General features: G+C 39.5%; 1 protein-coding gene across 2 annotated transcripts in view; it reads right to left on the bottom strand.

Moving 5' to 3' along the window:
• The window catches only part of SNX25 (sorting nexin 25), a 144928-nt gene that overhangs the window by 80031 nt on the left and 38257 nt on the right, over positions 1–26640 (bottom strand). For both annotated transcript variants that reach the window (XM_006160453.3, XM_014592394.2), the window contains exons 3-5: positions 21650–21866; positions 14013–14185; positions 12365–12551 (exon numbers count right to left, since the gene is read on the bottom strand). In XM_006160453.3, coding sequence (XP_006160515.1) covers positions 12365–12551; positions 14013–14185; positions 21650–21866 — 577 coding nt within the window. The remainder of the gene's footprint in view (positions 1–12364; positions 12552–14012; positions 14186–21649; positions 21867–26640) is intronic.

Raw genomic sequence — 26640 nt, 5'->3', positions numbered from 1 at the left:
AGCTTTTCCTGAAAACATATTAGGTATTATTGTGTTGCCGCGTCTCATCTGTTAATCCTAGCCAAATCAGATTCTGAGACTTTCACTGCCTTCTCCTAACAACAGCTATCCTTTTAGTTGTTACTAGGATCCTCCATGACTTGAGAATTGTTAACGCATTACATGCATGACCTCATTTAATTAGCATGACAATTCTATGAAATGGAAACTACCGTGTTATTGGAAGTCATGAGGCATTATTGCATAGAAAAATTATGTCATGACTTTTCCAACAATCTAATATTTACTCCACCTCACAGTTAAAACTGGAGCTGAGTTGAAAACACCTGCCTACGGTCATGCAGCAAAGCCAGGCCTATCTGACTCCTGAGCTAGACCCTAGCTTTTAGGGAATAAGTGAGATGCTTGACTGCTCACTGGAAGCTTACTACTTGTTTGTCAGCTCCTGTCTATCTTTAAAAGCACTACATTTCTGCAGAGTACAAACTCACCAAAACACAGAGAATGTATGTGTGGCTACCACTCAATACTGTGCTGTGGCCACCTCATAAAGCTTGTGTGACTCCTGAGACCTGGCTGGTACATTTTTAGGCACTGGACAAGCCAGGGTCATGGTGGTGAAGTCAGCTGGATGTCAATGCCACATGATCGTGGAGGGCACTGCGTACGGAAGCCATTTTGAGAGCTATCCACCATCTTAAGAGCTATCCGCCATCTTAGAAACCTTAAGTTTCTATTTCCTCGCTGTACCATGTGACCAACTGTCAGAAACTATGTAACCAACTGTTCTTGGGGGTGGGGGGGGTAGGTCTCTAGGCAATGGGAGAGATAACGCCTCTCGTTGTCTGGATGCCTGTTTGCAGCTTCTGGGACACCAATGATTAGTCCATGCTGTAATACTTTTCTTGCATTTCGGGCAACCACTCAATGCCCACCAGCCTGTATATAAGTCATCATTCTTCCTCAATAAAGGGGAGACTTGATCAGCACCTCATCTTGTCTCTACCCCATGTGTCTGTGAGAGTTCTGTGTGCCCGTGTATGTGTGGGTCCCTTTTCTCACTCTCCTCCCCCAGGTAACTGTTCGACTGTCCCGCGGGCCGGGACACATGATGAACTGCACAGATGGAGTCCCAGACCCACATGCGGATGTGAGTACATGCGTGCATGCCCAAAAGACCAAGAGGAGAATAGTGGAAAAGAGACTGTGGTGTAGCTATCCCTATTGGGGGGGGGGTACTTTCTCACTTTTCTTCTCTGTCTGTCTCTGGTGAGTACACACACCTATAGCAAATAAAAAATAAATTAAAAAAAAAAAAAGAAAGAAAGACAAGGCATTAAATCAATCATTAAGTTTTAAATTATAAAAACTTACAATTAAGTACGTAATAAGTACTTGAATTTCATCTGTTCCAAATAAACTTATCCACACTGCTATGCTCATGAAGTTATTTCCATCTATCATCTATCAGTATACTATACATATAATGGTTTGCTACTGAAAACTGCTTCCCAGCTACATGTCCAATAACATCATCTGGTCACTTTCGATGGGCCATGACTGCAGTATTACCACCACTACAGAAATCAGCCAAGGCTACAAATAGCATTTCTCACCCAGCCCAAAGGCCAGTTACTAAAGACCGCCTGCACACTTCCACCACTCTTCATTATCACTCTTTAAACACAGCTTGTGAATCACAAAATTCTTTTCTACTGAGTAGGAACTTAGAACTACTTGGAGTTTTTTGTTGGGTTTGGTTTCAAGTTTATTTCTTTCATTAGCAGAGATGCACCTCCAAAAGGACCTTCATACCACAATCTACTGGCATCTTACCCAGCTTGTATCACATGACCACCACGCTCAGAGAGGTCCCCGGAACACACACCTAGGACCTTTCTCATGTGGGTTCGGGTATATTACCACTGAGCCACTGCCTGGGCCCCCACCTCCTTGGACTCTTAATGCTTTAGTCCAAGTATGAGAAGGCCCATTTCTAGTCCCTCTCAACCCCGACTCACTTCTCCCTGGTAAAGAGGTGGTTTCAATCTGATGGCAGAGGAGGAGGACCTGAGCACCTGAAGCACAGCCCTTCTCTTCTCCTTCCTTTTAAGCACATGCATGTTCCTCTGCCTCTGAGGCTGTCAGCGGTGGACTCTGAATCTGCCATGGCGCTGGGGAGGGAGAGGGAGGCAGGGACAAGAAGGTTTTCTGGTCCAGCATTGCTGGGTGGGAACGACTTTAATTCCGGGACTGTTTTAGAAAGCATAGTGCTCATGGAGACCAGCAGATGGCGTAATAGTTACGTCACTGGATTCCCACGTAGTCACCTGCTGTTCAAGTACTGGACTCTGCAACTTAAAATTCACATCAAGTGTGTGTGCATGCCCAAAATCCTAAGAGGAGAATGGAGGAGAAGGGACTACAGTGTGGTCATCCCCCCTGGGGGGTTATTTCTTACCTTCTGTCTCCCTGTCTCTGTTTCTCTGGTGAGCACATGTGCTCTATGGCAAAAATCTATTTAAAAAATTAAAGGAAAAAAAGAGGAAGAAAAGAAAATGTACCGCCTGTACATATAAACCACACTGCTTGTACCTTTAAGTCAAATTCTCCCTTATTTTTCAGTAATGAAAGTGACATTTTGGTCTTCATTTGCCTTATTCCTTGACTCAAAATAGTTCAGACCTCAGGGTAGAAAGAAAAGCAGTTACATACTGGCTTCCTCCAACACCAGAACGTACCGACACTGCCTCAGTCAGCCTCCAGTAAGTGATCAGTGTTTATGATGAAAGTAAGTCTATTTGCCATGTTACTCTAATGACTGTAACGTCGGTAACAGCAGCCACCAACAACTGGGAATATACTAGAACCTGGGCTAAATGCTTTATACAAACTGACTCAAGTTTATAACAGTAATTCATAAAGCAGACACATCTCCCCCCAGAGCCACTGTTGCTCCAATTATAAACACATAGGGAATTTTCTAATGTTGGCGAGATCATAAAGTTTACAAATCAAAATTTCCCCTTCTTACAATCACATTTTACATTGCTCCTCACACTCAGTTATCTTTCCTTCTAAATGGAAATATGCTGTTAACTCTCACTTTCTGAACCTTCTGTCCTTCCTCGACACCAACAGAAAGAACTGTATTCTGAATTCCATGTGTTTTTATTTTTCAAAACTGAAAGATTTTTTAAAATATTTTTTATAACCAGTCTCACATTTTATTAGATTTTTAAGATACTAAATCTATGCTCATTTATCCTTTTCATAAACCTTTGTCAGTACCTTGTTTTATACTCTGTAATTCTTCACCTCCTTGCTCACCCACACCAACATCCTCCTCAGCAGTTATGAGTGCTGACTGCCTGCTGACATGCGACATTAGTCCGTCCTAAGGTATGCTCCATTTCTTCTCATGTGCCTCCACAACATAATCCCACTTTACTGCTCATGAGCCACAATTCAGAACCACTGTTCAAACACTGAGTTCAAATAGAGACCTTCACAAAACTAGGCGATTTGAAAAATTTTTATATTTTAATAGATTATCTATCTCTATGTGCAAATGAACCTAAACTTAATTTAGAGATAAAAATGCATCCCCTTAGTATTTAAACAAAAAATATTTCCCTTAAGTAAATCCACTTTGATATGACCATTTCCTTTTGCTTTATCCTTGTAACACATACACACAAATCTACCTCAATCTTAGAATGTACAAGATAAAAGATATCCTTTGTTTTCTTCCTATGTAATCCTTAATCTTTTTAATTTGAATTCTTTTAGTCATTACTAAAACTTCACCTTTACTACTTTCAGGTTCTCCATGTTCCTATTTTGTTTGTTTGTTTTTTAGTTTTTGCTATAGGGCGTATGTGCTCGCCAGAAGCAGAGAGTGAAGCAAAGTGAGAAATCACCCCCAAGGGGGTGGTCACACCGAAGCCCTTCTCCTCCATTCTCTTCTTGGATCTTGGTATGGGCCCTGCTAGTTTTCAAGCTACAACATCCGGGACTTGAACTAGGGAGTTGCCATGTGGGACTAGCTGCCCTTAACCTCTATGCCACTTGCTGACTCCCATTTTGCTCTTTAAATGAGGAGTCAGAAATAAATGAATCCAGAAGTCTGCTTTGGTTTTCTTCATTACTACCGGTTTATCGGGCAGTTTATCACTATAGATGAGGATATTTCAAAGACTTACAGAAGAGCAGAAAGTTATGCCACACTTGAAGGAGTCCCATGAGGCTAGAGCCCTGTGTCATTGCTGCTTTCTGCACAAGCTTTAAATATGAGATTTGAAGTCAGTCAGACTGTAATTTAAATCCTAGCTCATGTATTAGCTATGTTATCCTGGAAAAATCACTTCACTTTCTTCAAGCATAAAATGGGAATCATTGTACCTAATTCACCTGGTTATTAAAATAATTAGTAAGATGGTGATCGTAAACAATCCAACACTGTGCTCAGTACACAGTAGATACTCAGCAAATAGTAACTTAGAAAATAAAGACAGTTTTCATCTTCTTGAGCATCCTTTTAACCTTGGCAAACATCCAATCCAGGAAAGTTGTATTTTCCTAGCGTTGGTGTGGGGAGAAGTTATCATGCCTCACTGAACTGTACAACATGTGGTACAGTAGCAAAAACAGTTATTGGCCTATTCCAAATCCACTCTTCTTTCTTCCTTAGTCGTGGAATCCTCTGTTTTTTACCTGGGCCAAAGGAAATCCTCCCACTGGCAACAACATGGATGAACGTGGAGGGCATTAAGTGAAATAAACCAGACACGGTAAGACAAATACTACATTATTTCATTTATATTTGGAATCTAAAAAAGTCAAACTCATAAAAATAAAAATAAATAGTAAAATAGTGGTGGTCAGAGTCCAGGGGCAGCGGGAAATGAGAAGGTTCTGATCAGAGGATTCAAATGCTCAATTATGTAGGATAAGTAGGTAGTTAACAACACAGTGACACTTGAAATTTGCTGATAGTTTTTGTTTCTTTGTTTGTTTGTTATAGGGCATGTGGCGTACTTGTTAGAGAGACAGAGAAAGAGGGAAAGTGAGAAAGCAAGTCACCAGGTCTAGGACTCAAACCATGGTCAGCCATGTGCGAGTCTACCATTTTAACCACCACGTCACCTGATAACCCCCTGCCCCACCAGCTCTGGAATTCAAACCATTCAGTAAGCCATGTGGGATTCATGCCTTAATCATCATGTCACTAGCTGGCCCAAAAGCTGATCATAAGTGGTCTCACCACAATGAAAGAATGGTAACTATGAGGTGATAGATTTATTTTATTGCGGTGTTCAGTGGGTAGAGACTAGGGATGCTGCTAGATATTCTTCAGAAAACAGAACTCCCCATAACAAAGAAACAACAAAGTATTATCCAGTCCAAAATGTAAATTTTACCAAGGTTGAAAAACCATAGGTTAAACATATCCCTCAAAGGTCAGTGATAAAATGCCCTTTGTTCATTATAATAAACATAGTAGAAAAATGAGGCATCCTGATTAACCAATATTCTCATCAACAGTTATTGAATTAACCAGTTTTGAAAAAAAAATCAGAAAAAAGTAATGTCATAATATGACATCTAGTCAAAACTTCAGATTGGTAGGTACAGAAGAACATCCCATTAACAAAAGTCTCAATACTTCGTTTCATGCTTCAAACACTTGGGGGAGTTTTTAAAAAATACTGACTGCCAGGTTCTACTCTAGTCCAATTACATTAAAATCTTGGCGTGAAGCCCAAGCATTTATATGAAATTTTCATCAGAGTACTTTTTACAAATACACTGCGAAATTACACAATGCAGAAGCACTGGATGCTCTCCTGGGCCGCGATCTACCCACTCCCATAAAAGAAGTTCTGTAAGGGTAGAACCTTTCACTTCTCTTAATATTTACCACAACTCCGCTCTATTTCCAGAATAAAGAAGCGCTCAATCCTTTCTCTAGTATGGCTGCACTGGCGAGCTTCACCAGCTGCTGAGCTCCATTCTGAGCTCTGGTCCGCCTTCCTTCACTGTGGCATCCTCCCACCACCCACACTAGCAGTGGGAAATCTACTCGGCTGCCCTTTACACATCCTACACCACAACGGCATTCACATTTTTGGTTCCTGTGTAACTAGTAAAGATGATCACTGCTCCTACTAGAAAACCATGGGAAATTCAAAGTATTGCACCAGTCTTGCAAACCACATCTTTGCTTCAACATTTTAGATGCCAGGCAAAAGAAAAAGAATGTAGCTCTAAAAGACAATGGGATATCTAGCTGTAATTGTTTTTTTTTAAAGACTGATGACTCTAACATACAGGCAGGGCTAAAAGCCACTCATTTAGTGCATCTGAAGAAAGCATTCCTGACTCTATAATACCACTGTGAAAGCATCTCATGCTGACTCAGAAAACAGCCAAACTACTCAGAACTACAAATACCACTTTTGAGGTTGAGTTTTGCTTTGTTTTGTTCTTAGTGCATTCCAGCATAGCAGAGATGGATGACTTTATTATTCTTAGAAAATATGCAGGTATCTCCCAAATAAGTGTGAAATAAAAGTAGACAGTTACATCAACTGCTCAGTCTAAATAAAACACATTCCCTGCCTTAGGCAGCCTATCCCAAAATTTTACTAAGAGCAATTTGAAGATAGCAATTTGACCTAAAACACTAATAAAGTCAGACAGCAGAGTACTCTAACTGAACCAGAAAAACAAACGAACAGTTCAGACTCTGATCAAGAAAAGCAACTCTATTAGTGTTGGGCGGCTGATAAGCCTCAGCGAGCTGACTTTAGACAAGAGTCTAATAAAAAGCAATTTTGCCCATCAATAACAGTACATGCACCTGACCCATGAATATTAAAGAACAATTTTTATACCAGAAAAACAGTAAGTGGCCAAGAAACAAGATAATTTAAGTAACGTCACTTACATTTTGGAACAAAAAGATCAATCTCTGCTATTGCAGTTGCTCCAGGAAGCCTTTCTAGTTATATCTGTGCAAGAATGAGAGAATAAAGGGTAGTCCACAGGTCTGTTCCCAAGGCACATGGGTAAGGACAACTGCCCCACAGATAAAATATATCCCATCGCCATACTGGACAGAACTGCCTAAAATTCTAGTGTCCAGCAAAGCTCAAGGAGTTGACTCACAGTCTTTGGCACAGGGGAAAAAGCCTTAGAATATGAACTGTTTACAAACGTATTGTAACGTAACTCTGGAAGTGTGTATCTATCACTGAAAATAAGGTCTTCAGGCTATTTCCATCCAAGGTTCTTCGCCAGACAGGTTAAAGGAACTATAAATTCTTCAGAACTACTATGATCCCATAGCTGATATTGCCAGATGCATCTGATTCTTTCAAAGGAAAGTTTACATTCCTCATTACAGGAGAATTTTCAGCCTTTCTAGAAATTATCAGTACACTTCTCAGGATGTACATGAGGAACTAAAAGCTTTATAAAGAAATAGAAATCAGAAGAATAGTTATTCCAAATGGACTCAGTCTTTCTACCAATTTAAATCTGAAAATGTACTTTTTTTGCTCCTAATGTACTACATAATTTCAGAGCTTGGTAACTAACCACCAAAGTATTTCCAAATGCCTTCCCTATTGACTCTAAACTCTGCTAGAAACACAAAACCTAATGGTAAGGTGGAGGATGCACAAGGTAACACAATATATGGAACAGGAAGAATGAACAAAAGGAATATTCCTTCTGGGTCTGCACTCCAACACTCCTCGGCAGCAAGTACACTGTGGGGGGAGGTGATGGGAGAGAGAAGTTAGGAGTCAACAATACTTATTCACTCTAATTTATCAACACCCACTGATAATACTCATTGGTCCCTAAAAGGCACTCTCTAACGTGAAAACAACACAAACTGTCCACTATCTAATGAATGAATAAACAAAAAATGGTATACTCATAAACTGAACACTATTCAGCCAAAAAAAGAATGCAGAATTGACACATACTACAATATGGATGAACCTTGAGAACATGTTAAGTGAAAAAAGCCAGGCTCAAAAGGTTACATATTGCATGATTCCATTTTTTATGAACTATCTTCAACAGGCAAACCTATATTGTCAGAAAGTAGATCAGTGGGTGCCAAGGGCTTGTGGGAGGTATAGAATGGAAAGTGACTGCTAATGGGTGATAAAGATATTCTGTACAAGAATGCAGAATTGACACATACTACAATATGGATGAACCTTGAGAACATGTTAAGTGAAAAAAGCCAGGCTCAAAAGGTTACATATTGCATGATTCCATTTTTTATGAACTATCTTCAACAGGCAAACCTATATTGTCAGAAAGTAGATCAGTGGGTGCCAAGGGCTTGTGGGAGGTATAGAATGGAAAGTGACTGCTAATGGGTGATAAAGATATTCTGTACTTAGACAGCAATAGTAGTTGCAGTCTTTGCATGTGCCAAAAACCTCTAGGTACTAGATTTTCTTTTCTTTTTCTTTTTCTTTTTCTTTTTCTCTTTCTTCCTTCCTTCCTTCCTTCCTTCCTTCCTTCCTTCCTTCCTTCCTTTCTTTTTTTTTTTTGCTACAGGGAACATATGTTCACCAGAAAGACAGGAAGTAAGAAGTCACCCCCTAGGGGGAATGGCCATACCACAATTCCCTCTCCTCCATTATATTCTCAGGATCTTGGGCACACACGCCTGGTGTGTGTTTTAAGCAGGTATGATACTCTAACAGCAGTCAACTATGCGGGAGTCCAGCAACATAACCATTTTGCCATCTGCTGGTCCCAAGCAGTACATTTTAAAACAGCAAATTTTACGATGTAATTATATCTCAGTTTCTTAAATATGCATTCTTACAGTCCAGCAATTTACAGCCCTTTAAGTCTCTCAGTGCTCAAGAGAGTGTCTGCCTCCTAAGACCACCCCATCCCCCCGCCCCATGTGCGGTTGCCCTACTTACGAGATCAAGAAGAAGGAATCTGGGACCAGCAGTTAGTGTAAGGGCTATATCGCTGGACTCACATGTAGTCAACTACAGTTCGAGTCCCAGACCCGGTGGCTTAAACTCACGCCGGCAGGTGTGTGTGGGTGCTCAAGATCCCAAGAGGAGAATGGAGGAGAAGGGATTGTAGTATGGACATCCCCCCTGGGGGGTGATTTCTCGCTTTCTGTCTCTCTGTCTCTCTCTGTCTTTCTGGTGAGCACACGCGCCCTATGGCAAAAACCTCTCCAAAAAAAGAAAGAGGAAGAGGAGGAGGAGGGATTTTCGAGAAGGATTTAAGTGCTCATACTGTTTGTGCTTCATTGTTATTGGGAGGGGGTGTAAAATCAGAATTTCTAGTGTAATCTTTGACCACTCAGGTTAAGGCAATTAACAATACTCCTACCATAACAAGTGCAGGCTGTTCAACATCCTACAGCAGTAAATACCCTGGCGTTTTATTATTTAAAGGGTAATTCTTGCTGAGCTACTTTTTATTTACTAGGTGAAGAACTGCCACAATCAGTTCTAAGCCTTTGGCTAATGCATTTAAAGAAGATAAATCATGAATTCTCATTAAGATTCATTAACCATTCTTTTACTTAAAGACAGTCTCTCTGTGTCACTATCCTCTTGTCCCAGCCTCCCAAATAGCTGGGACCACAGGCATATACCCCACACCTCACTGTTTCAGACAGGATTCTCTATGCTGCCCGCACCAGCCCTTTAGCACGTGAACCTTCTGCTGTAACCTTCCCGAGTCCTGAGATAACAGATGCACCACCATGCCTGGACTTCAGGTTCAACCAGTAATTGAACCCAGGCATCCCACGTGGTCACAGCCTGCAGAGCGCAGCGTCTTAACAGCATGTTCACTGCAGCTAGGCTGAGTCATTCAACCTGTGATACAGAAACTGCTCAGATACAAAAGGATTGATGGTGCTGGAGAACTAATAGTTAACATTTAAAAAAATAGCTCTGGTCCAGCCTCTTGGCACAGTAGTTAAGGGAGCTGAATCCCACATGGCCAACTGCGTAGTTTGACTCCTGGCCCTGGCAGCTGAAAAAAATCCAGAGCGTGCGTGCAGATGTGCCAAAAATCCTGACAGGATGGAGAAATGGAGAAGAGTTTGCAGTGTGACCATGCTGTTTGAGGGGTACTTTCTCCTTCTCTGTTTCTGTGCCTTTCTCTAGTGAATGCAAGTACCTTCTGGCAAAAATAAAATAAAATAAAATAATAATAATAATAATTTTATAAATTAGTTCCAATTTAAAAATCTCTTTTGACATCTTTTTGTTACCAGCATTATCTAGTTATTATGTCTGCAGTGCTAGAATCTTATGTCTGGGACACAAAGTAGAACACTCATCCACAAGTTTGGAAGAACAGTATCCATTTATTTAATCCGCCACTATCGACTAGATGATGATGATGATGATGATGATGATGTTGATGATTTGGAGAGGTTTTTTTGCTAGAGGGTGTATGCACTTGCCAGACAGAGAGACAGAGAGACAGAAAGTGAGAAATCACCCCCCAGGGAGGATGGCCACACCACAATCCCTTCTCTTCCATTCTCCTCTCAGGATCTTAGGCATGCACGCACATGTGTCCGGTGTGAGTTTAAGTCACCGGGTGCTGGCCTCAAACTGCAGTCAACCACATGAGAGTCCAGCGACACAGTCATTAAGCTAACTGCTGGTCCCTCGACTAGATTATTATTAAACTCACTTGGAGTTATCAAATAGGCTATGTGAGACGGTGACAAGAGAGCATTACAAGCTCTCTCACTTCCTTTGGAACAACACTTGGAAAGGAATTAGAAGCACAGTAAAGGTTGCCCTTTGAGTGAGTACAGCCTGTAAGCCTCAGACTACAAACCTGGAATATGTGGATCTTGCAATCTTTATCAGTTCAAGTGTCATAGTTCCCAAAAAGGAATTTCCAGATTCAGGCATAGTCACAATTTATAATAAATGACTACCATATAGCCTAGTCAAGATTATTTATGCAAAGAAAAAGCATTAATAAAATCTTCAGATATTATATTTCAAAAAATTACTTTTAAACAATGCCATAAAATCAAACATGTCATATATTAATATACTTGTGGGGGGCCAGCAGGTAGCATGGTGGTTGAGGTGGCTAGACTTCCATATGACTGATCATGGTTTGAGTCCTGGACCTGGCGGCTTGCTTTCTCACTTTCCTTCTCTCTTGCTGTCTCTCTATATATAATGACAATGAATAAAATTAAATTTAAAAATTCTTTAAAATACATATATGTATTTGTGAGGCCTAGATTAACATATGACATAGTCTGTAAAATTAAGTGTTACCTGGGGACTAGCAGGTGGTGCAGTGGTTAAGGCACTGGACTCACACACGGCTGACCACAGTCCCAGACCTGGCAGCTTGCTTTCTCATTCTCTCTCTCTCTCTCTCTCTCTCTCTCTCTCTCCCTAGTGAATACATGTGCCCTACAGCAAATTAAAAAATAATAATAAATTTGATTTAATTTAAAAATACAATATTACCTATAATTTTTGCCTCTTAGATGATACATTATTCAGATCAGAAAATCAAGCAGCATAAGTCGCTTTAATGCTAACCCTAGTTCAAAGGCAAATGTGCCAAACCTAAAACTCTCTAATAGCTCAAAGACCCAATTTCAGCCAATATTTTTCTTTTCTATCAGTCATTTACCAGAATTACTAACGAAAAGCAAAACTGACATACCACAGTTTCCTTTCCACTCTATGTATTATTATTTGGGTACACTAGGAGGAGGGTAAGTAGAGAAACAGAAGTCTGGAAAATCTATAAACTAGAGAATGCTATATAATCATGCTGCATGTGTATATACTGCAAAGAGAAAAATAAATACACAAAAGCACATATTCGCCCCTAAACTATCACAAGTAAGATAAGGGAGACTATGCTCCCTACATAAAAGACTCTTGCAGTATTTTTAAAATGTGTTTTTCTGAAACAATTAATTAAGGACCCCTTGGTTCCAGAACTGACCCTCTGTATTTTCTAAGAAAAATGATACATTGTTCTACGTCATGATTTAAAAAAACACATCATATTCTTCCAATGCTTTTCTAAGGTAACTGAGCAGCTAAGCAGTATCTTAACAACTGAAGCACTTTCAATCTATTATAACCTTATTATTCGAAAAGTCTAGTGCTTTGAAAACAATTCTAATTCCACTACTAAGGGAAAACTGGATAAGCTTAGCTGTCACTAAATGGTAGAATGTATGGACTTCTTTTATTTCTGCTTCCCTGACAACCACATTTTTTTTTCAACCTAACTAGGCAGCAGATGATAATCAGTAGCTATTGTTGTTCTGTAATTGAAGGCCAAATACCTTAATTGTTTCAAGAAGTCCACATCAGAGTTGCTATTAATAAGCTTGATGAACTCTTCATAAGAAGGAGCATAGGTGTAGGCTCTCTTGTGATGTTCATTCACCTGTTCTCTGTACTCCAACTGTGCAAGCAGCATTTGGTTAATATAATCTGGATTACTCAATAACTCCACTATAGGCTTTAAGACTGTAGTAAGAAAGAAGAAAGCACCAGTGAAAAAAAATTTCCTCTCTAAGGGAATTGTTTTCTTATCATATCATTAAAATTACAGTTTAGAAATATTTTCAATTAGCCGAATGGGTAATTTAATTACAAACAATTCAAGTACTCAAATCTGTACAGAGGTGCCTATCCCTCTCGATATGTTACTATGAATATAATCAAAAGGTCATTTTAATAAATTAGTGAAATGTAAAGGAATAATGAAAGAAACTCATTTGGAACCCAAGTTGCTAAAAAAAAGTCATGAAAATTAAGTACAGTGATTTTTATCTTTTATTTCTTTTACAAGATTCAATACATTTTGACCCATTTGTCTGCAAAAGAAAAAGAATAAACATTTTCCCATTGGTCAAAGCACACCTTGTGGGGAGGGGTGGGATGTTAAAAAGTCAATGATGATACGGCCAGCATATGGGATAGTGTTTAAGGCGCTAGACTCCCACCAGTTCAAGTCCTAGACAGGGTAGCTTGGATCTCACACTGGACACGTGTGCATGCGTGCCCAAAATCCTGAGAGGAGAATGGAGGAGAAGGGATTACAGCATGGCCTTCCCTCTGGGGGATGATTTCTCACTTTCCCTCTTTCTGTCTCTGTCTTTCTCTGGCCAAGCACACACACCCTATGGCAAAAATAAATAAATAAATAAATAAATAAAGTCAGTGACACTATTACAAAACCATCCCAGTAACTTTAGATTAAAAAGTTCCCCTTTAACTGTCTCTGGTTATATCAGTTGATGGGCACAGTTGTTTAAGCCTCAGACAATAAATGAGATATTCAATCAGAGCATCTCAAATGCAGTATTATTTATTCGACATTCTAAGATAGGGAAAATTTCTCTCTTTGCTTATATTTTCTTTTTTGTTTTTCTTATCCTAGCTAAGTATTTCCTGGAATATAGTTAACTCTTCTTCAAATAATCACATTATGTTGTGGTACAGTTCCTTTTTATTTATTCTAAACTCACAAAATCATGCATAAGCGTTATCAATGACTCTTACACTGAACACATTTAAGTAAATGCTAATCAGAGTTTAACACACACATATTTTCATTAATACATGCATTACTGACCTAGGTAACTCAAAAGTTATATCAAGTAAATGCTTCCCTGTGGAGAACCTAAGGACTGGCATTCCCATTCCCAGAATAGACTGTACACATGGCAATATGAATTTATCATGCTTGGCCAAGTGAGTAGCATTTAAACTTGAAATTTGGAAAGAACGCAACTTCAATTCCTTCATGCCCCATGGCACCTGTAGGGTGCAATGTCTACACAGGTCTTATAACAAAGTACTGAGTTAAAGGAAAAGTTGTGACACATTTTTGCACGAAAAAACATAGAAAGTATTATTGCATTAGTACAGAGCACACCACTTTGCACATTTATTGTATTAGTAATACCAATTTTGTAAGTCTACCTTTTGTTGTGAGAATTTCTGCGAGCATTATACGTAAACTGAGAGACTGGACGTCCTTTGAAGGGAGAAGACAAAACACCAGAACCCGAGAGCACGTTTGTAGAAATCTTACTTCATCAACTGAATTTCTCAAGCAGGTATGCAACACAAAAGGCCTCGGCTGTTCTTCATGCCTAAAAATATTCGTAAATGAAGAGAAGAGAAAGAAAGAACTTTCTAGAAAAAATTCAGTTATGTACAACTCTGCCACCTCCCCAACATCAATAACTTCTTCAATCATAGACTAATTTGGAAAGCTTATGCTAGAGTAAGGGCAAATTCATGGCTGTTTGGGATTTCAAACCAAGTCAAAACCACCTTAAGTAGTATCAGGTATTACAGGAAACTTCCAAATTGTAGCAACAACCCAGAAAGATATGAATATTTATCTTTTCTTTTTTTTTTTTCAGAGATTTTTGCTATAAGACACATGTGCTCACCAGAGAGACAGAGACAGACTGACTGACAGAAAGCAAAAAAATCACCCCCCCAGGGGGAATGGCCCAGTCGCAATCCCTTCTCCTCCATTTTCCTTTAGGGATTTTTGGGCACTCACGCACACATGCCCAGTGTGAATTTTAAGCCACTGGGTCTGAGACTCGAACTGTGGTTAACTACCTGGGAGTCCAGTGACGTAACCATCATGCCACCTGCTGGTCCCATGAATATTTCTTTACTTATATTAATTTTATGCTTTCTAGATGTCTTCTTAAATGTTACCTACAGCTTTATTTTTTAAAAGAGACTAACAAAGCAAAACCAGAGTCATCAGTCAGCTTTCCCAACTGGAACACCCCAGGATAGTTAAGGGTATTTCTAGTCGGTAGAGGGTCCACTTGATGGTACATAATTTGATGGCAAATTGCCTTCCAAAAGCCTCCCAAGTATTTTCTTTTTGTTTTTTAACCAACAAGATACACTATTTTCATTCATGTTAGAATTCCTATCAGTGTTTTAACATTAATATTTTAGAGTTTATATGAGAACCACAAGGTTTAAATTGAGAACCACACTAGGTCATCTAAAGTTAACTGTAGGATAATCCCACTCACACTCGCTCTGTTAACACTGCTAAGCATTTTCTTTTCCTTGTAATTTATAATGAAAAGTGTGCTGCATTCATGTCTTGACAAAATCCTAGACATTATGGTTTTATTACATACAAATTCTTTAAAAACATACCTCTGTCAAAAGACTTGATGACTAATATGTACACTACAAAAATAAACTTTCATATAAATAAATTATATGGTATACATCTGCCTTTATACATGAAATGACATAAACTCATTTCCACCCAAATTGGCAGACAATGAGCCCAGTGAATATTTATTTCCTTTAACCTTCTTACACTGAACTCCAAGTATTTTCCAGTCCATTTTGCAAGCCTTGGTTGCAGACTTTTCTGTCAGCACAAACCTCCCCCAAGACCATTAATTTTGACGATCTAAATTAAAAGGTATGGAAAGTAGAACGTTCTCTACTTCTCTCTTCCACAGTATCTTGATAGAAATTCAAAAAAAAGAAAAAAAAAAAAAAGGTCTTAGGCCAGCTCTGTGGCCTGGTGGTTAAAGCAGCTAGATCCCACATGATCAACTGCATACTTTGAGTCCTGAACCCAGTGGCCTGAGAAACATGCTGGGCACGTGTGTATGCATGCTCAAAATTCCAAAAGGAGAGAGATGGATGAGAGGGGATCGTGGCTTGACCACTCCCATGAGAAATGCTTTCCTCCCGCTCCCTTTGTCTATCTCTCTCTGGCAAAGTGCACACACCCTCTAGGGAAGGGAAAAAAAAAAATCTTGGACACCAAATTTTCTAGTATTTTCCAGGAAAGAGGCAAAGTGTAAAACAGGCTTTGTGGTGCAATGGTGGTGATACATTGCTCAAGAAAAGCCAGATCCCACATGACAACTGCCCCTCACATCTCTGGCAGGTCAGCCTGAAACACGCCAGGCACACACCCAAGTCCTTAGGTTCTGACGGCCTGGAGGAATGGAGGAAGGGGACCACAGTGTGACTAGACCCCTGTAGAGAATGCTCCTCTCTTTCTCTCACTTGTTCTGAATAAAGATAAGAAATACTTTTAAAAAGGCAAAGTATCAGAGATTCTTATGGTAACTAGTGCCCAATATTGAAAAAAAATACTCAACAGAGGGAGAGAAACATATAGGATACTACACAAACAAACACTAGAGCCTTAATAACCAATGCTTCTCAAGAGTTAACTGAGATTTGCACTGGAGAATGAAGACTAGTTTCTAGAGTATGTGCACTAAAAAAAAAAAAGAAAGAAAATGTTTCCTCTTTGTCGTCTATAATAAACTATAGGAATTCTATCCAAATGTGCAAAGCCAAGAACATAAAAAGAGATTTTAAGTGTTTAAGCACACACTGATATGAGATTTCAAAAAATTTGTGGAAAATAGACTTTAAGTACGAGTTTATTTTAGTGCAAAAAAATTGAAATCCATGTATAATTTTTTCATAGTACACGTATTCCATGAACTTTGTGAAGATCTCCTATATATGCTGACTTTAAAAAGACAGCATCTTCAGTGATGTTAAATTCCAGTTATGCTGTCAGAGTTGATATTTCAATACAGTAAGATAAGATAAATAAGATAAGATGCTGCTCCATTGTCACATCAAGCACTTTGAAAGGCAGTGCTTTAAGATATATATTTGGAGGCCAGCTGACGGCATAGTGGTTGGGGTGATGGACTCTCATATGCCTGTCCAGATCTGGCAGCTTGCTTTCTCACTTTCCCTCTCTCTCTTTCTGTGTCTTTCTCTGCTCAAATTAAAATTAAATAAATTAATTAAAGTAAATAAATAACAAAATTAAATTTTAAAAAATTCTTTAAGAACTATATATATTTATTATTATTTATTAGAAAAAATCAGCCCAAAACCAGTTTTACAAAATAAGCTTCTTTAAATAACATCAAAATCCCTACTGAAGAAGAAAGTGTTCCCTTCTTCATACCAAAGGAAGGCCAATAATAAAAGAAGTGTGGTCTTCAGGCTGCCACTGGTTCCTTCCCCTCCTTGAGCTTAGCTAGGGAAAAACCGCCAGATGGTTGGTCAAACAAGCTTGACCTATGGAAAAGGAAAAATGAATGCTTCCCTGCAATCCGTCTCTTAACTCCAAGTAGGATGCTCCGATGATGCCATCTAGTAAGTGGACCACAAGCGTCACTTCAGAAACCAGGGAAGGATCATGAGGCATAGAGCTACTTCTGGATCAGGAGAGGTCTAGCTAGCCTCCTGGTGCAGATCAACCTTTATTTACCACAATTCCTGCTAGTTACCCTAGGATCTCATTCCTTGAGTGAGTCAAAGAACATTAACCTTTTTTTATTTTTTTAAGAATTATTTTAACTAGCTTTATTATTTTTATTGATTAATTTTTAATTTGACCAGAGAGGGACAGAAAGAGAGAAGGTGAGAAAGCAAGCCACCAGGTCCAGGACTCGAACCACGGTCAGCCATGTGGAAGTCCAGCACCCTTATCCATCACGCCAACTGCCAGCCCCCAAGAACATTAACCTTTTATAAGTTTCACATGTACCATAATACGCAATCTTCCCACCAACTCTATCTACACCAAAGAGTAGATATCATCACTACGAATCAAGATCTGAATGATCTGACTATTCAGTCAAAGTCACCTAAGTAATAAATGGCACATATAACTCTCGACTTCTAACTCTAAAGTCCAGACTCTGCATTATACCATACTCAGAAACTGCAAAGGTGAAAGGGAAAATAATTCAGATATAAAGAAAGAAAATATGTAACTAAAGCACTTTACCCCTCAAACAGGGTGCCAGGACTTGACAAGCAAACTAAATACAGATATTGTAAGACAGAGACTATGAAATTAAAGATGCTATTGAATTAATAGTATAAAAGCAATCATTTTTAGATTTTCCTGAAACATAAGACAGATGGGAAAAAGGAAGAGGAAGCAGAGGCAAGAATTAAATGTGATCTGGATTGACATAAAGCAGCAACAGAATGAGGGCCTGAAAATAAACACAGGCTGACCGGAAAGCTGCCTCCACACAAATGCCTAACGGTTGACCAGAAGATGTGCTGTTTTTATTAATGCAATTTATTATTCTTTTGTCTGACAATGTCCGCTTCAATTGGGTGCTCCCCAGGCTACCAGTCATTTTGCAGACAATGGAAATCTGCACACCAATAGAGAGTTCTAGGACAAAAGCAACTGTTTCCCTGGGGCAGGTGGATACAGACACAGTCATCAAACCCAGACTCATTGTCTGCCAGTCTCGTATGATTGGTCTAACACAAAACACCGGTAACATTAGTTCTCTAGGACGTGATCATATGCATGCAAAACACCAGTGACCTACTGGCACCTTTTCAAATATCCATAATCCAAAGAACAGTGATAATTTAAATTTTTTTCTTTATTCTTTATTTTATCATCCACTAGAGCATCCAAGCACAGCCTAGATACCAGAGAAATAAAGCTATGTTTAGTATAAGAAAACTGATGACTTACTCATAACTTTATTATCCACAAAAGCAGTAATTTCAGAAGAGAGTCTCAATGAAAAATCTCTTCACATCAAAATTAAATATCATAAAAACACTAAATTTTTCTAACCATTTGTTCTTCTCCCAACCCTAAATCCATCAGTCTTCTAACTTAAGTATTGACTTAAACTACTGTCTTCTATTGGACCATAATTTAAATACTTTAAAACAAACTTCCAGGACCAGTAGTTGATGTAGTGGCTATGTCACTGGACTCCCATGTAGTCGACCGCAGTTCGAGTCCCAGAGCCGATGGCTTAAACTCATGCTGGGCACATGTGCATGTATGCCCAAGAGCCCAGGAGGAGAATGGAAGAGAAGGGACTGCAGAGTGGCCATCTCTCCTGGGGAGTGATTTCTCGCTTTCTGTCTCTCTGTCTCTCTCTGTCTCTCTCTGTCTTTCTGGAGATGGCATGCGCCCTATAGCAAAAACCTCTCAAAAAAAAAAAACAACTTCCAATGAATTAAAATAAGTCTTTGAGTGTATCTGTCCAGCAGAACTATGAACACTTTATATAATGGAAGGGGTTCCAAGGGGTTGATGAACACTTTGAAAGGGGAGTCTGAAGTTCCTGACACCTAAGATGACATAAGAGTTCTATTTCTCTTATTTTTTGTTTGTTTGTTTACCATAAGGCACAGGAGTTTGCCAGAGAGAGAAGAGGAGAAAGCACCCCCAATAGGATGTGGTCATGCTGCAATCCCTTTTCCTACATTTCTCCATCCTGTCGGGATTTGGGGAACCAAGTACATGTGCTCAGCATGCATTTCAAGGTCCCAAGGCCAAGTGGAATAGCATGGTTTGCAACGCAGAATCTAGTTCTCTTAACTACTAGACCACGGCGCACAGTCCTCTTATTTTCTTTAATTCACATAGCCCAGTCCTTACTTACTGGGCGTTACTTTCTTTAGAAGCAGTAGTTTTCAAAGACTGGCCAGAGATCCCTAAGTGTCCCAGACCCATTCAGGGGGATCTGTGAAGTTACAACTACAGCACCATAATATAAAAATGTCATTTTTTTTTTCATGCTCATTCTCAGAGGCTCCATGTTGTGTGGTAACAGCATCACTCACTGGCTAACGGAAAGTGTGCTGTGTACTATTCCACTCTAAAAGTTACTTACTTTTAACATCAATTATGGTAAATATCAATAGGTCTGAGGTAACAGGTGTTCACAACTGTCTTTCCGGGGGAGAAAACTCTCATTTGGAGTATTTGTCACTCCACGGTGTAAATACTCCCACAGTGGCCAATTTCAAACTACAAACATGCTATCACTGAACTCAGGGCTAGGGACAGATGTGCACAATCAGCTTTTGCTTGATAGTATAAGCTGGTTCCAACACCCTACTAGGTATAACCCACATAACGAAAGCTCTTTGAGGTTCACAGTAACTCTCAATAAGAATGGAGAGAAGAGCCAGCAGGTAGCATGGTGGTTAAGGTGCTAGACTCCCACATGGCTGACTGAGGTTCAAATTCTAGACACAGAGGCTTGAAAATCATGTCAGGTGAGTGTACGCAAAATCCCAAGAGGAGAATGGAGAAGGAACTGGGGCATGGCCATCTTCTCAGGGGGTGTTTTCTCAATTTCCCTCTCTCTGTCTCTTTCTCCAGTGAGTGCACATACCCTATGGCAAAAATCTTAAAAAAAAAAAAGAAAAGAAAATGAAAAAAGAGAACATAAAGTAATCCTGAAACCAAAAAATCTGAGAAGTACTGCATAGTTGTGACTTAGAAATAAGAAAATAAAATTGAGTTGGTCTCAAACAACATTTTTTTAATGTTATGGGACAAAAGATATAAAAGTTATCCACGTGATAAAGAAATACTGTCTTATAAAAACTAGGTCACAATATAAAATGTATTTCTCACTATGAGTCACATTAAAAAAAAAAAAAGTATGCAAAATGCTGAGGCAGCAATCTGGAGAACGGTGAGCATATCACGGCTAATAAGCCCCATAAGCCCGAGTTGGTAGTTACCGGGAGAGAAGACAAGTCATGGGAAGAGACAATGTTGGTGAGAATGGAGACTGGCTACAAACCACATTAAGTGGCCAGGTTCCAGTGCAAAGCAACGTCACAGGACAGAACAGGGACTATTTTCAAGTAAATTCACACACCAGAAATTCTTAGAAGAGAATATGAGTTATCACCTGCCCAAAAAGAATGCCAGTGCTGACTCATCCCCTTACGTAGTTTAAAATACTTGACCCTCTTACGTACTTTAAATACTCTCTCTCCCCCGAAAGAGGGACTAGGCCATATTAACTATAGGAAGTCCCATTCCTACTCCAAACAAGTCCACATCCAAACAGGCAGAAGGCCACTCATTTCAGTAAGACTACTTTATCTATAAGTTAGAAGTGCCATCTATAGTACATCCTTCTCACACTTACTCAAGAGTAAGACACAACACTATCATGAACCTACAAAATTAAGGTTTTGCGATGAGCACAGATATGGCCTGTTGGAAGTCTTCTTCCAAAGGCAAATTCTTACATGAAACTCACAGATAAACCTTTCAATGTAACAAGTGTATAACAAGCCTAAATATTAGCTATTTTCATAATAAAATATTTTCTCTAATTAAAGCCAGTAAGCCCAAATATTAAGTTCTTCTGAAAATTTGTTTTCAAGGGGCCAGCCAGTGTCATGGTGGTTAAGATGGCTGGATCCACATGGCTGACTGAGCGGGTCAAGTCCCCAACCTGGTGGCTTGAGAAACACAGGGCGTGTGTGTGTCTGTGCCCAAAATCCCAAGAGAAGAATGGAGAAGGGACTATAGCATGGCCATATCCCTGCAAGGTTTTCTTTTCTCTTTCTCTCTCCTTGAGTCTATGACAAAGTACCAAAAAACCTTTCTATGAGAGTGCTGTAATTATTCCCGCCCCCCCCAATAAGTCTACATTTTCGAGCCAGCAAAAAGCAGAATATTCTAGAGTTTGGTCTTGACTTTAACTTTTTACTTGATAAGAAAAATATTTTAATCTAGGGAAGGGACTGATTCACATTATAGCAGTTACCTGGCATTAGCAGCTTTCAGGTCACAGAAATGAGTGAGTAAAGCCCTTACGACATCATTGCAGACAACTTTAACCACGTCTACGTGACCCAGTCTGTGGCGCAGCTGCCTGGCAATTTCCCAGAAGTCTTCTGAGAGCAGATGGTAGAGTTGCCCCTCATCTCTGCTGAGGTTTCCATACCAGGACAGAACATAATCTCTGTAACTGTAGTCAAACACTATAAGGGAGGGGAAAAAAGCAGTGAGTAAAACTTAGATGAAAGAAGCAGACAAAAAGATAGTATTTTTACTGAAAACTGGCCAACTACTATTTAGTATTCACTGTTTAAAATATAAAAGAGTGAAGTTATCAGGTGGCATGGTGGTTAGGGCAGCTGGATTCCCATGTGGCTGACCATGGTTCAAGTCCAGACCTGGCAGCTTGCCTTCTCATTTTTGTTCTCTTTCTCTCTTTTTCTGGTCAATTTCAAAAAAAAATAAAAATAATGAAAATAAATAAAATAATACTTTAAAAAATACATAAAGACTGGAAAGCAGAACTCAAGAGAAATAGGTAATCTTCCCCAAATCTTTTTAAATTATTTTATTTTATTTATTTTAGAGAGATTTTTGCTATAGGGCGAGTATGCTCACCACAGAGACAGAGAGACAGACAGAAAGCAAGAAATCACCCCCTAGAAGGGATGGCCATGCTGCAATCCCTTCTCCTTCATTCTCCTCTCAAGATTTTGGGCACACATACATACACACCCAACATGAGTTTCAAGCCACCAGGTCTGGGATTCAAACTGCGGTCAGCCATGTGGGAGTTCAGTGAAATAGCCATTAATGCATCTGCTGGTCCCATTCCCCAAATGGTTTTAAATAAAAGAGTATCATCTAATTAGAAATGCTTGTGTTTAGTGGCCACATGTCCTGGATTTTCTTAAATAGTCTAGTTTTTAAATTGTCTATCTTGGTGCCAAACTACCTAAATTTTCAAAAAATATTGCATCTTTACCTTGATGACATATTTATGAAGGGTGCCAGTCACCTACCAATCCACTGCCTCCCAGCTCCAAAGTCTCCCTTCTGAGCACAGGTTTATGATACTGGAGCTAGACCCTGCAAACATCTCTTCCGTACCTACTGACATAATGCTAAGTCTGTGAGTAGAGCATGCCGCAGGGACACGGAAGGAGGAAGGGGCTTCTGTTCCTGGTTTCTGTGTGTGTTCTTCTGATAGCTCCTGCCCTGTGCAGTAGACAGCAGCATGTGATATCCAAGGTGCTTACTCAGTTCCAGAAACACCTCCACGGTGGCTTCCCAGAGGACTATGACATCCAGCCTGTGCTATCTCAACTTCACCATCACGGAGGCCAAAGTCCTGCCAACTCCAGTGAGGTCTAGATCTCATCCCTGGGGAAGAATGAAACTTCTTCCCAATTTATTCCTTCGTAAGGTACTTTATCTCGACCCGAAAGTGGCTGGCTGCTCTTGTTATTTGCTCTCCCTATATTTTTTAACATTCTCTTTGTTCCTTGGTAGTTAATCCTGTACTACAAGTTAATAAGTCTTTATTTTTTATTTATTTCTTCCATAACTAAGAGAGAAAGTGAAGAGAGAGAAACAGATAGACAGCACCCAAAACATGGCAAGCCACCCCAGCCTTCAGCCAGACTCAGATTATGGGCATATGCACGCCCAACATGCTCTGGGAGGTCTCTAGGTGAACAGGAGCCTTTCTATGCAGGACTGCCTCTCAGAGTATCATGTTTTTTAACACTGCACCACCATCTGGTCCGAATTTTTTATATTTATCTTTCTCTATTCAATTACTGTGTGGGTTCTCTTTCCTAATGAGACCTCCACTAATGTAAGAATCCCAGAAACCAGCTTCAGTTATCAGATTGGGTCCAGCATCTGTGGTAGATCATGCTTTTTGGAAGATTTCCAGCCTCCATTGTCTTAATTTGAGATCAACTCTATGCCTCGGAATTAGAAAATTCTTGTTCCAGACTAGTGCTGTCTAATACAGAAATAAGAGAGCCAGGGACAACAGATGGCATGGTAGTTAAGGTGCTGGACTCCCACATGGTCAACAGGAGTTTGAGTCTCAGACCTGGCAACCTGAACACACATGCCCTATAGCAAACAAACAAACAAACAAAAAAGCTTATTTCTTTCTTCCATGAGAGAAAGAAAGAAGAAAAGAGAGAAGGCCTGAAGAAGAAAAGAGAAGAGGCCTTGATGCCGCATCTAACCCCAGCTTCAGCCAGCCCCAGACCAAGGGCACGTGCATGCCCCCCGTACTAAGAGAAGTCTCCCGGTGTGAACTGGGAACCTTCCCATGTGGCACTGCCTCACAGAGCACCAAGCTTTATACTGTGCCACTCTCTGGCTTCTCCAGTCCTATTTTTCATCACTTCTTATCCCTCAAAGTTATTTCACTTTTCAAAAAAAAACTTAATTTGGCTCAATTTCAGAAACAAACGTTTATCATTTCAGATCATTTATTCTCCTGCTTTTCATTGCTTGTCTGCATAATATTTAATCCCTGGGAATCCTGAAAAACAAAGTATAACTCATAAACCAGAACTACTTCACACCTGCCACACAAAACTAACCTAATTCTCAAGTAATATTTTAGCCTAGAATTTGGTGATCATTTTATTCATTTTGGCCACCATATACCAATTTAAAGGCTTAAGAGTAACACATTTAGGGGGCCAGCAGGTGGTGGTTAAGGGTGCTGGACTCCCACATGGCCGATCACAGTTCAAGTCCCAGACCTGGCGGGTTGCTTTCTCACTTTGTCTCTCTCTCTCTCTCACACTCACTTTCCCTCTGTGGTGAAAATTTTCAATAAATAAATAAATAAATAAATAAGTTAAATAAAGTAATTCTTTAAAAAAAAAGAAATAATATATTTAGGTGGAGTTTTTGGGGAAAGGGGAAGAAATGTTTCTTAGAAAATTGAATAGCAGGGGCTGGCAGGTGGTGTGGTGGTTAAGGGCACTGGACTCCATGGTTGACTGTGGTTTGAGTCCCGAACACGGTGGCTTCCTTTCTCGCTCTCTCTCTGTATCCCTCTCTAGTCATATTAAAAATTAATTTTAAAAACAAGCAAACAAATAAATAAAGTTAGATAAAAAATAATTATTTAGGGACCAGCAGGTGGCATGGTGATTAAGACACTGGGCACTCCCACATGGCTGACCATGGTTCAAGTCCCGGACCTGGTGGCTTGCTTTCTCACTTTCCCTCTTTCTCTCTGTCTCCCTATCACTCTCTCTATGATGTCTCTCTCAAATTAAAAAAAAAAATAGTAAGGGATAAATAAAATTCAATAAATAATTCTTTTAAAAAATAATTATTATTATTAAAAAAAAAAAAAAGGAAGGAAAGAAAACTGAACGGCAAACGGAACTTTAAGTTCAGGATCAACAGCCCCCTATGTGAGAGTTCCATATATCTGCAAATGCCCATAATTCAAAGGAAATTCCATTCTTGTTTTAATACTGTGGTGGCTTTTTTTCTGAAAACAGCAACCATGAAAGTATAGCCAATGTTTTTCCACACTTCCAGAACTTCTGTAATGCAGGCTTATAAAAGTTTACAAAATTCTATCTTAAATCCCATAGCTCAAATGGACATATAACAGAGCACCAAGAATTTTGCTCACAGACATACACAAAAGTTTAGATGAATTCTCAGCGTTTACATAGGCTTCAGTCATAGGAATGAGATACTGACAATTACTTGTCAAAAACAGGAAAAAAGATACCACCTCTATCTTTCACTATCCATTAAATAAATATTTACAGAGGGCTTCCAGTAAGTAAGATGGAATCAATATCCACTTGACCATGACAGAAAAGGCAAAAAAAAAAAAAAAAAAGCAAAACTAGCAAACAAATGATACCCTAAAGCTCTTAGCCATTTTCTACCATTTCCTACATATTCATTTAAATACATGGTTGTTACGTTTTCTAGATTTTTTTTTTCTTTTTTATGGAGAGGTTTTTGCTATAGGGCGCATGCACTCGCCAGACAGACAGAGACAGACAGAGAGACAGAAAGCGAGAAATCATCCCCCAGGGGGGATGGCCACGCCACAATCCCTTCTCCTCCATACTCCTCTCGGGATCTTGGGCATGCATGCACACGCGCTGGGCATGAGTTTAAGCCACCGGGTCTGGGATGTGAACTACGGTCGACTATGTGGGAGTCCAGCGACATAGCCATTATGCTAACTGCTGGTCCCCTAGATTTTCGTATAAAGTAATTACAACTCATCCCTAACTATTTCATTAAGAAGCAAGCAGAAATGGTTTCTGACCCAGATGTAAGAAATCAAGGCAGTGGGTGACATCTCACTTGCTGACCCCAAAATATATTACCAAGCTTTGATAATCAAAATAGCATAGTATTGGCACAAAAACAGACATGAGCACCTATGAAATAGAGTAGAGACCCCAGAAATAAACCCCAAAATATACAACCAACTCATCTTTGACAAAGGGTACTAGTCAATCCAGTGGAAAAAGAAAAACCTCTATAGCAAATGGTGCTGGAAAAACTGAGTATCCACCTGCACAAAGAAGAATCTGAACCCCCTGTCAACAAATATCAACTCAAAGTGGATCAAAGATCTAAACCTAAGACTACTACTAAACTACTGGTGGAAAACACTGAGGAAACTCTGGGAGATATTGGGGCAAAGACTTCTTAACCAAGACCCAAGATCATCTCTATCTATAAATTTTAAGAAGAAATTACGCAAACTAAGTAAATGGCCATTTTTTCCATCACTGCCTTTTCCTGAAAGCAATTAAGATACAATCTTCCCCACCTATGAGGTAGAAGCCCCAAGGGTTATAAATGTCTATGGAATGATTCTCCTCATGCAGAAACTGGTAGAATAAGGATAAAAAGACAGTAATAACTGCATTGTTCATTTAGATGTCCTTTTATGGTTTTAAAATTGTAATGGAGGGGCCAGCAGGTGGC

Source organism: Tupaia chinensis, unplaced genomic scaffold, assembly GCF_000334495.1.
Source record: "Tupaia chinensis unplaced genomic scaffold, TupChi_1.0 Scaffold000685_1, whole genome shotgun sequence".
NCBI classification, from domain to species: domain Eukaryota; kingdom Metazoa; phylum Chordata; class Mammalia; order Scandentia; family Tupaiidae; genus Tupaia; species Tupaia belangeri.
The sequence above is the reverse complement of the archived record's forward strand: the minus strand, read 5'-3'. Positions and strand labels throughout refer to the sequence as shown.